The 10,583-nt window shown below is 50.6% G+C and overlaps 1 protein-coding gene across 1 annotated transcript; it reads left to right on the top strand.

The window, feature by feature from the left end:
• Positions 1-2,975: 2,975 nt before the first annotated feature.
• Lrrc15 (leucine rich repeat containing 15) lies at positions 2,976-4,751 on the top strand. The gene has a single exon (XM_036203225.1). It carries the CDS (start codon positions 2,985-2,987, stop codon positions 4,749-4,751), a length of 1,767 nt encoding a protein of 588 aa, XP_036059118.1. The 5' UTR covers positions 2,976-2,984.
• The last annotated feature ends 5,832 nt before the right edge of the window (positions 4,752-10,583 follow it).

Raw genomic sequence — 10,583 nt, 5'->3', positions numbered from 1 at the left:
ATGGGGGTCACAGCACAGGAAGGTTGAGAACCACTGCTGAAGGAGTTCCTTAAGAAACCAGCTTGTCATTGGCCTTGAAGTCCAGAGTGGAACTGAGCACAGCACGGCACAATAGGAAGGGGCCTGCTCAGGGGCTTGAGGGTCACCTCCTCCCTGCCACACTCCATGTTTCTCTTGAGACTAAGCACATTAGCTTTTGTAGCATCGTTGTTTCCTTGTTATTACCAGTATGGAGCCACACTTGTGCCTTTGGGTACACACCTGGGGGCCAGAGGTCAACGTCACGTGTCTGCCTCAACTGAACTCCACCTTAATTTTTGAGATAAAGTCTTTCACTGACCCTGGAGCTCCACCATTCTCTAGGTTGGCTGTCCAGCTGGCGAGCTCCCAGGATGCACCTGTCTCCACTCCCCCAGCAATGAGTTGACAGAACTCTGTGTCCAGACTTTTTTTATTTTTCTTGTTTCTTTTTGACAAGGTCTCCCTCTGTAGCCCAGGCTAGCCTGGGAGTTGCAGAGATCTTCTTGCCTCAGACTCCTTAGTGGTAGCATGACAGGCATGAGCCACTATGCCTGGCTCTGCGCGTCCTCTGTTTAAGTGGTTTCCTCTCTGTCTCTCTGGACCTGACGTGCTCTTTCCATGTGGTCTGCAGCTTTCTCTGCCTCCTATTCTTTTGCCAGTGGACTTGAGTGGCCATGCTGTTCTTTTTCCTTCCCCCATAGTTATACATACTTAGGCAAGCCCTTCATGAAAGTTCAGCAGGCCAGAGCTAGAAAGGGCTGTGAATAAATGTAAAGTTGAGGTCTGTGTGGATGGGAGATAAGTAGGGTGTTTCTCAGAGGCTTTTTTGTTGTTGTTGTTGTTGGGGGACAAAGGACAGTTATAGGAAGCCCAGGTCTGGGTGGGGAGCTAGGCTCAAGACCCCATCATCTCAGAGCACCAAGAGAAGCTGCAGAGTACCCTCCCCCCTTGCCCAGTGTGTGCCTCGACTGCCCACTGACATCCCTGCCTGTACTCATCAGATTTGCCCCTTAGGAGAGGCACTGTGTGCCACTCAAAATCCTCACCTGGAAGCCTGGAGCCTGGAGCCTTAAGACTGGAGCCTCAGTTTCCCGGCTTCCTGCCTCCCCATAAAATCATGAAAGGTAGCAACTCCTTAGGCCTCGGGAGTTATAGGCTCCTTTGAACTGTGGGCAGAGATCATGCCACTCATGTCTACACACAAAAATCCTTAGTCCCTTGACTAAGAATGCCAGACTAGAGACACTCTGAGGGCTTCCTGCCTTTTGGGGGCCCATGAGTATATGCTATGGGTAAGCTGGGCACAGGGCACACATTAGTACAGCCATGCATAGGATGCTCTTGAGTCTACTCTCCCATCTAAGCCACACAACAGCCCCAAGAGAAAACAGAGGTCATCCCCCCCACTTAGCAGATGACGAAGCTGAAGTCTGAGGCCTGAGAACTCTCATTCAAGGCCATACAGTACCTTAAATATCCACATAAATTAACTGTGTCCATGGCTCTGTATTTTAGCACTGCCATAGGTGACTTCACCCCCCACCCCCCAGCCTGTGCCTGAGGAGACATCTGGACCCACTCGCACCCTTCAGCTTTCCGTGTGTCTGTGTTTCCAGGGACTCACTCCAGGCCACCCACTGTTTCTCTGTGGGAACCAAGACTCACGCCAGAAGCCACACCCTAGGCAGCAGCTGAGGCCCAGTTACCTCTTCCAGACAGGCAGCATGTGGTACAGACGGTGGCTTCTTATCAGAAGATGGCTTGGGTTAAATCTAAATGAAGCACAAATGGCTAGGCTGAGGAAGGGCCAGGGTGGTGATGGTGGCGGTGATGGGCTGGTAGGGAGGGGCAGGAGGGAGGGCAGGAGGGAGGGCAGGAAGAGCTACTTGCAGTTAGTGTTACCTCCCTCTGCTCGCTGCCCCTCCCTGTGGCCCAAACATCCCCCAGGCTCAGACCCTATTGCTATACTGACTGATTTCCCTTTCCTTTCCGGTCCTTCCAACAAGGCTGTGTTCCGTCTTGTTCATGTGCTGAGAGCTGCGGAGATTATAGGGCAGGGTTCTTTGGGGAACATCCCTGAAGAGGGTGCAGGGAGACTGTGAGAGCCGTAGGTAGGGAAGGATCTGTGGAAGACTCACCACAGCTGTGGTTGCCTGCCCAAGACCTGCACAAAATCAAGCCAGTCAACGCTCCAGCATGGGGTCAGGGAGGGAGGCTATGAGCCCCCACCCCTAGCTGAGGGCCTGTCGTTGATGGCTGCTAAGGGAGAGACAGTCAGTTTTATTTAAGGGTGTGGGCCCTGGTAGGTAGGCTATGCTCCTGTGGATGGCCCCATGCCTGTGTGTATCTGGACAGCACAAATCACACTCAGCGGTTATAAAAAAGAACTTGGGATGAGATGGGTGGAAAGGTGGGCATGGATCCAGGAGGAATTTGGAGGAGGAGCAGAGAGGACAGAGAGTGAATATGATTGAAATACAATGTACATATGCATGAATTTCTCACAGGCTTAATTAAAAATATAATATATAGCTAAAGATTACAGTTTCTATCTTAGCAACCTGTAGGATTATAAGAGAACACCCTTAAAAAGCTTGTTAACTAGGGAAAGAGACAGATGAATTGCCACCTAAGCTTAGCCATGGCAGCAGAGAGGTCAGTGGGGTTATTACCTGCACAAGGGGGTGACTAATACCCACTGATAAGATCTAGAAAACTTCTTAATGATGGCTGCGCTTGAACTTGACACTTGGGGAAGACTTGAGTGAACATGAAGAGCTTTTGGGTGAGGCGATTGCTTGGGCCAGGGTGCAGATGTAGGAAAGCCAGGGCCTCTCTGGCCAAAACAGAGAAAGCTTTGAGTTAGGTGCGTGATGGTGGGCTGGAAGCCGCTATTGAACCTGGAGGTTGGTGGTCAGTGAGGAGACCGTGACTCACACAGCTTCTCTCTCCCAACACAGGCCATGCCACTGAAACATTATCTCCTTCTGCTGGTGGGCTGCCAGGCCTGGGCTGCAACCTTGGCCTACTATGGCTGCCCTAGTGAGTGCACCTGTTCCCGGGCCTCCCAGGTAGAGTGTACAGGAGCGCGAATTGTGGCGGTACCTACCCCGCTGCCCTGGAATGCTATGAGCCTGCAGATCCTCAACACGCACATCACCGAAATCCCGGAGTCCCCGTTCCTCAACATCTCAGCCCTCATTGCCCTGAGGATGGAGAAGAACGAACTGTCCAACATCATGCCAGGCGCCTTCCGCAACCTGGGCTCACTGCGCTACCTCAGCCTTGCCAACAACAAAATACGGATACTGCCTCCTGGTCTCTTCAATGGCCTGGACAATCTGGAATCCCTCCTTCTGTCCAATAACCAACTGGCTCAGATCCAGCCAGCCCAGTTTTCCCACTTTAGCAATCTTAAGGAACTCCAGTTGCATGGCAACAATCTGGAATATATCCCTGAAGGTGCCTTTGACCACCTGGTGGGACTCACCAAGCTCAACCTGGCCAAGAACGGCTTCAAGAATCTCTCACCTAGGGTCTTCCAGCACCTCGGGAACCTCCAGGTGCTCCGGCTACACGAGAACAGGCTTACAGACATCCCCATGGGCACTTTTGATGCCCTTGGCAACCTCCAGGAGCTGGCCCTCCAGGAGAACCAGATTGGCATACTCTCCCCTGGCCTGTTCCACAATAACCGCAACCTCCAGAGACTGTATCTGTCTAACAACCACATCTCGCTGCTGCCTCCTGGCATCTTCATGCAGCTGCCCCAGCTTAACAAGCTCACACTCTTTGGCAATTCCCTGAAGGAGCTCTCCCCGGGGATCTTCGGGCCTATGCCCAACCTGCAGGAGCTTTGGCTCTACAACAACCACATCACCTCTCTCCCTGACAACACCTTCATCAACCTGCCCCAGTTGCAGGTTCTGATCCTTAGTCACAACCAGCTCAACTCCATCTCCCCGGGAGCCTTCAATGGCTTGACGAATCTGCGAGAGCTATCCCTCCACACCAATGCTCTACAGGACCTGGATGGAAATGTCTTCCGAGCGCTGGCCAACCTACAGAACATCTCCCTCCAAAATAACCGCCTCCGACAGCTCCCCGGCAGCATCTTCGCCAACGTCAATGGCCTCACGACCATCCAGCTCCAGAACAACAATCTAGAGAACTTACCCTTGGGTATCTTCGATCACTTGGTGAACCTGTGTGAGCTTCATCTCTATGACAACCCCTGGAGATGTGACTCCGATATCCTCCCACTTCATAACTGGCTCCTTCTCAACAGAGCCAGGCTGGGGACAAACACTTTTCCTGTGTGTTCCAGCCCAGCCAATGTCCGAGGCCAGTCTCTTGTCATCATCAATATCAATGTCCCTGTGCCCAGTGTCCAGGTTCCTGAAGTATCTAGTTCTAGCTATCCGGAAGTGCCACGTTTCGTAGACCCTGATCTATCAGGGTCATCCAGCTATCCTGACAGCACATCCATTTCCTCTACCACAGAGATCATCACACCCATAGAAGACTACACCGATCTGACCACCATTGAAGCCACCGATGACCGTAACACGTGGGGCATGACTGACGCCCAGACGGGGCTGGCCATTGCTGCCATTGTGATCGGCATCATTGCTTTGGCCTGTTCCCTAGCTGCTTGCATCTGCTGCTGCTGCTGCAAGAAGAGGAGCCAGGCAGTCCTGATGCAGATGAAGGCTCCCAATGAATGTTAGGGAAGCAGGCTCCAACAGGGCTGGGGAAGAGTGAAACCAGAGGACCAGAGAATGGGATCATTCAGCTTCCAAACCTGGGTCCACACAGACAAGCTCTGACGGCCCAGGGGGGAGATGCCCCCATTTTGTCCTGAGTCTTCTATAGAGAAACAGGCATTTCAAGATTTCCTACTCCCAGAGAGATCTAATTGGTCATTAAACAAACAGACAGACAGACAGACAGACAGACAAACTACCCCAGACGGTTCTAGGTCAATGCCTAGGCATCCATCAGAGAGGCTCTCTGCCAAATCTTCACTCCTTCTAAGAACAAGCTTCCTTGCACCCAGCCCCTCCCGGCCTCTGTAGACTTCCTGATGACAAGGCTTGCTCACATTGTGAGATAGTTCTCTGCCGGGACAGCCCGTGCCTCAGAGTATTATATAAGTTGATTTCTTTTCTCTCGTTTCTCTTTTCGTGCCGTGGCTTGACTCTGTCCCCTTGAGTGGGAGGTCTCCCTGTAAACACCCTGCCAAAGGCAGACTTCAGTTCTCTCTGTGAGAAAGTTTCGATATTCTCGCTCACTTCACTGGCTTGGAGGGCGCTCTGCAAGACAGAAAGACACCTACGCTGTCTATTCCCAGGCAGAGTGGTCACCAGCATCTGTGACAACAAGTTCAGCTTTTTAGAGAAGAATGTTTAAAGCTGCAAGCTCTCCTTTGAAGATCTTAGCCCCTTGTGATGTAAAATTACACAGTTGCTAAATTCTCAAAACATGAAAACCAGCTCATTGATGATGGCTGAAAACCACAAGCCTGGGGTCCTTGTACTCACCCCTACACTTTCCCTTTCTGGGGAGGGAAGTCGGGGCTGTACTGAAGGATCACACACACACAGAAAAGTGGGAGTGTGATAGAGTACATCCCAGGGAATTCTCACAATCTGAATAGATATCTGTGTGATCAGCATGATACCAAGAAATGGTATCACATTGTCTCCACTCCAGCTTCTTCTGAAGGACTTCTGGAGATGCTGTGGACTTTCTGGCTTTCCACAGGCTAGGGAGGGATCCTTACAGTCTTCTCTACCCCTCTGTGGGCAGCCTTTGCAAAGGCCCAGCTGTCAGGAGTGGAAGAGATGGAGGTACAGTCAGGACGAGAGGTAACCAAGCTGGCCAGACCAGAAGCATCCAAACTACAGTAGCCTGTGCAAGCACCCATCCTCCCTGCCAACAAACCCTGTGCTGTTCATCAGGGCCCCTCTATTCATCCTTTTATGGGTATTATATGCCCATATCTGTTTCCAATTTTTGTTCTCCATTTGGGGGAAGAAAAAATAGTTCCAAGATGAGATCTTCCACTTGAATAACCAAGTGTAATGGAAACCAGGAATCCTTCTGCACTGTGGTCAAATGCTTCACATGAGTCAGCTGGTGTAGCTAGACTACAGGGTGTTCACAGTTAGCAGCTAGCAGGGCATGCTGGGAGGTCACATGAGGGTGTGGGCTGGCTCTGCGGAACCTTCTGTCTGGATTCTGGTTATGAGCTGAATGGTTTGGTTTAGAGTTTTCTCTTTAAGTCACAATACATCTGCCTTGGCTGTGCTTCTTGCTACACATGTGTCTATTTCCACACTTTAAACAGTTACAAGCAAGGTGACATACCTCTCTCAGGACAACTGATACACCTGTGCAGAAGCAAAAGCAGTGAAATGACCGACCACAGTGGTGCACACCTTGAATCCCAACACACAGGAGACAGAGGCAGGCAGATCTCTGAGTTCGAGGCCATCTTGGTCTACAGAGGGAGTTCCTGGACAGCCAGGGCTATGCAGAAAGACCCTCCCTCAAAAACTAAACAAACAGTGAATCAGAGAATGTCAGCTTTTCCTATCAATGAGGGAAGGAAGTCAGCTGAGCACAGGGATCTGGTAATGGATCTCCAACCTGCAGTGGTGCTCACAGGGCAAATGAGGAATCCCTTTGAGTCTTGGCAACAGAGAGCTTACAGGATATCCAGGTCTCCTCTCCAGTTCCCTAACAGAATAGTCCAGAAGGAATGCATGTGAGAAGCTGCACACCCTGCCCCAGGGAATCTAATGTCAGTCAAAAGCTATCATCTCCCCAAGGCCAACCCAAAGTGTTTGCAAAGTATCTATAGCACCTGGTACACATGGACCAGGGCTGTCCCCAACTCCAGAGTGAGTGTGAGCTCGGTTCTGCTGACGGTGACCTGCTGGTGGGCGTTGAGGTAAAGAGAGGGAGCCGGGCCTGCTTTATTACACATGGTAGCTTGGCATAGTACTGTGTTCTCCAGAACAACCATCTGATGCTCCTCATGAGCTGTGTCCAGCCCCGGTGGGCTAGGGATGGAGAGAGGTGGAATCCACAGCATCCAGTGTCCCCTGCCAGTTTTAACCTGGAACCACTGGCCACTTCTGACATTGGCCATGACAGTGATATATCTTGCTGGCCCAAAGGCTGGGGTGGAGGCAGCTAGCTGTCTTCTAATGGCCTGCCTGGGAGCTCACAGGTAGTGAGTGAAGTGCACAGCTGCTGGTGACGTGGGAGCCTTTTCCTCCCCCCACCCCACTACAGTGTTCAGATGGAGTCATCAGATCTGTTCCTTACTGATGGGCCTTTCGGTTTTTCTACATCTTCTGGTCAGAGAGGGAGATGCTGGGAACACTGGGTGGAAGGTCCTTTCTAATAGGATAATGCATCTTGCTCATTTCTCAGGGCTGGAATGAGCTCTGTGGTCCCTAGGTGTCTGTAGTATGGTGCGGAGTTCAGCTCACTTGCCCTCTGTGCTCACTGGTTTCTGGACTACTGTCACCAGCATTTGTGTGGGGAGGGGAGGGAAGTTGGGGCTGTAGGAAAGCCAATAAGGGCCAACTAGAGCCACCGTGTTAACGGATGTCGGGGCCTGGGTGCCCTTCAAGGCTCTCGACGTGCATTCCCCTTTGAATCCTCTTGACTCCTTGTGAAATTCGTCCCATCCGTATACTCTTGTGTTGGGGCCTTTTCTGCACAGTGCCCAACAGACAAACTCCGTACAAAGCCTCATGGGCTGTCTAGGGCTTTCACCAGGAGACCGAAGGAAACGGGCTGTACGCACACAGCTGGGTTCTTGGAGTTTCTCACTGGCAGCCACACAGTTCCCACAGGCATCCAGATGGAACTGCGGAATCCGCTTCCAGCCTAGGGAAAGATATAGAAAGTAAGCCTTCCTGAGTCAGGAAGCAAGCCTTGAGTGTATCCTAGACTTAGCTCTAAGCTACTCAAAGGTTCAGCCCCAGACCCCACGGTCAGAACCAGATCTGGCCATTGGATGATGATGATCTGAAGGAAGCCACTAGTGTGGTTCAGACAGAGAGGGCAGCAGGAAGCTTCTGGGTGAAGCGCCACCCAGTCCCAGGGCTCTTCCTTCCCCTAAGCGGAGAGTGTTCTCGCCTTCTACTCCCTTTACTCTGCATCCTAGAGAAGTCACACTTGCTTTATTAGACAATCTTTGCAAATAGTCCCAGATGCTTGGAATTGCATTTAGAGATTTCTAGGCCCCTGGTGTTTTCTAGAATGTGAGCCCTGATGGGCAGGGTTGGGGGTCTGTCCTTTGCTAGATGCCACTTGTGATAGATCTGGTGTACAGAATCAACAATAAACATATATGCGGGATGAGTGTGTTCCCTGTGGACGTCTTGGTGAGCGGTCTCAAACCTGTGGATGTTGCCCTCACTGCCCATATTAGAACTGGCCTGGATGGGATGGTTCCTCAGAAAAATTTGATCCTGGATGGAGGACAGACCTTTGGTGGAAAATGTGGGAGCTGAATAGCAATAACAATCCATAGACCTTTGTGGCGGGGGGCGGCGGGGGGAGGGGGGGTAGGGGGCCGGGGGGGCGGGGGCGCTTTAAGAATAGGTTTGGTCCATTTGACAGATGAAGAAAGTGAACTCAATACAGTTTGAATTTCCTAGAGTCACCTTGTGAACTAGCGGCTGGCTGTCCCTCTAATCACCCAGAGGCCACTGGGACAGGCTTTTGGAATCCCAGATAATGGGGAGAGGGGCCAAAGCTACATGCTTATTTCCTGGGGGATCCCCAAAGCTCTTGATGCAAATATACCGAATATGCACATGCACATATGTCTGCAGTCTGGACACATGGACACACGTGGACAGACACAGACAGACAGACAGACACAGACACACACACACACACACAGAGACACAGACACACAGACAAACACACACAGACACAGATGGACACATAAACAGACAAGCTTGAGCGCGCGTGCATGTACACATACACACACACACACAGACACACAGACACACACACACACACACACACACAGACACACACACACAGACACACAGACACACACACACACAGACACACACACACACACACACACACACACACTCTTCCCTGGTGCCTCCTGAGAAAACAGATTTCTAGAGATTAAATCACTTGTCTTGTGATTGGTTCATTGAAAAGCCGGAATTCAAACTGCTCTGATTCCAGATTCCTCGTTGGCCCTGACATGCTGAGGAGTGAGGCAAGCAGTGTTTCTAGAAGAGCCAAGGCCCTGAGAGCACAGGATGGGATAGCTGTCTCTCAGCCTCGGTGTGAGTCTCCCAAGAGATGCGGATCCCATGCCCTGAATTTTTTGAAGTGAACATCTTGCCACTACCAGGCCAGGTACCACCCAGGGAGAGCCTGGACACACGGGTTCACTGGTTGTCAGCCTCTTTTTTTTTTTGAGCTGAGGATCGAACCCAGGGCCTTGCGCTTGCTAGGCAAGAGCTCTACCACTGAGCTAAATTCCCAACCCAATTGTCAGCCTCTTAAAGACTCCTGTCAGCTGGGTGGTGGTGGTGGTGGTGGTGGTGGTGGTGGCGCTTGGGAGGCAGAGGCAGGTAGATCTCTGTGAGTTTGAGGCCAGCCTGGGCTACAGAGGGAGATCTAGGATAGGCACCAAAACTATACAGAGAAACCCTTCCTCTAAAAACAAACAAACAAACAAACAAGTTTTCTTCTGTACTGAAAGAAAATGCTTCCTACTGGTTGGTCTGAAGTTTGCACTGTGGGATGTCATCTGTTCGTGTGCAAAATAAGTAATGTCAGTAGTTTTTAAAAGGTGAGCAACAGTTAAACAGCCTCGGATGACTTTGGGCAATGGACTCACAGCATTGAGGCACAGTATTGCCTCTCTAGGTCACCCCTTCATGCCATATATCCTGGGAACACTCATACATAATCACATACACATGCACACATAACACAGCCCTCACTCGATCATACCCACCACACACTCATTTTTATTATATGTAATACATCCGAGTGCACACACACATACAACACCACTTATTCTTACATGCTCACTACACACACCTCCCCTCACACTCTTGCATGCTCAGTTCACACATAAGCACACACATACACACACTCCTCCATTTACCCTCTCCCATGCTCTCTTCACAACACACACACACTATATATATATGTATCTATATGTGTATATATGTATATATACATACAAATATACACACATATATAGTATATATATGTGTGTGTATGTATATATGTATATGTATGTATATACTGTCTGTCTGTGTAAAAAGAGCCTGGTACATTTTTAGGTTTTCTCTTGGTGGCAGTACTAAATGCTGAGCAGGTAGCCTCTTAGCCCACATGTCTGTTTGAAAGGGAATGGCCCTCATCTCTGTGCAGTGAAGCCTGGAGGCACTTTTTGTTTTTTGTTTTTAAGACAGGGTTCCTCTATGTAGCCCTGGCTGTCCTGGAACTCCTTTTGTAGACCAGGCTGGCCTCGAACTCACAACTGGCCTCCC

The sequence above is a fragment of the Onychomys torridus genome, chromosome 12 (assembly GCF_903995425.1).
Source record: "Onychomys torridus chromosome 12, mOncTor1.1, whole genome shotgun sequence".
In the NCBI taxonomy this organism is placed as follows: Eukaryota; Metazoa; Chordata; class Mammalia; order Rodentia; family Cricetidae; genus Onychomys; species Onychomys torridus.
The sequence above is the reverse complement of the archived record's forward strand: the minus strand, read 5'-3'. Positions and strand labels throughout refer to the sequence as shown.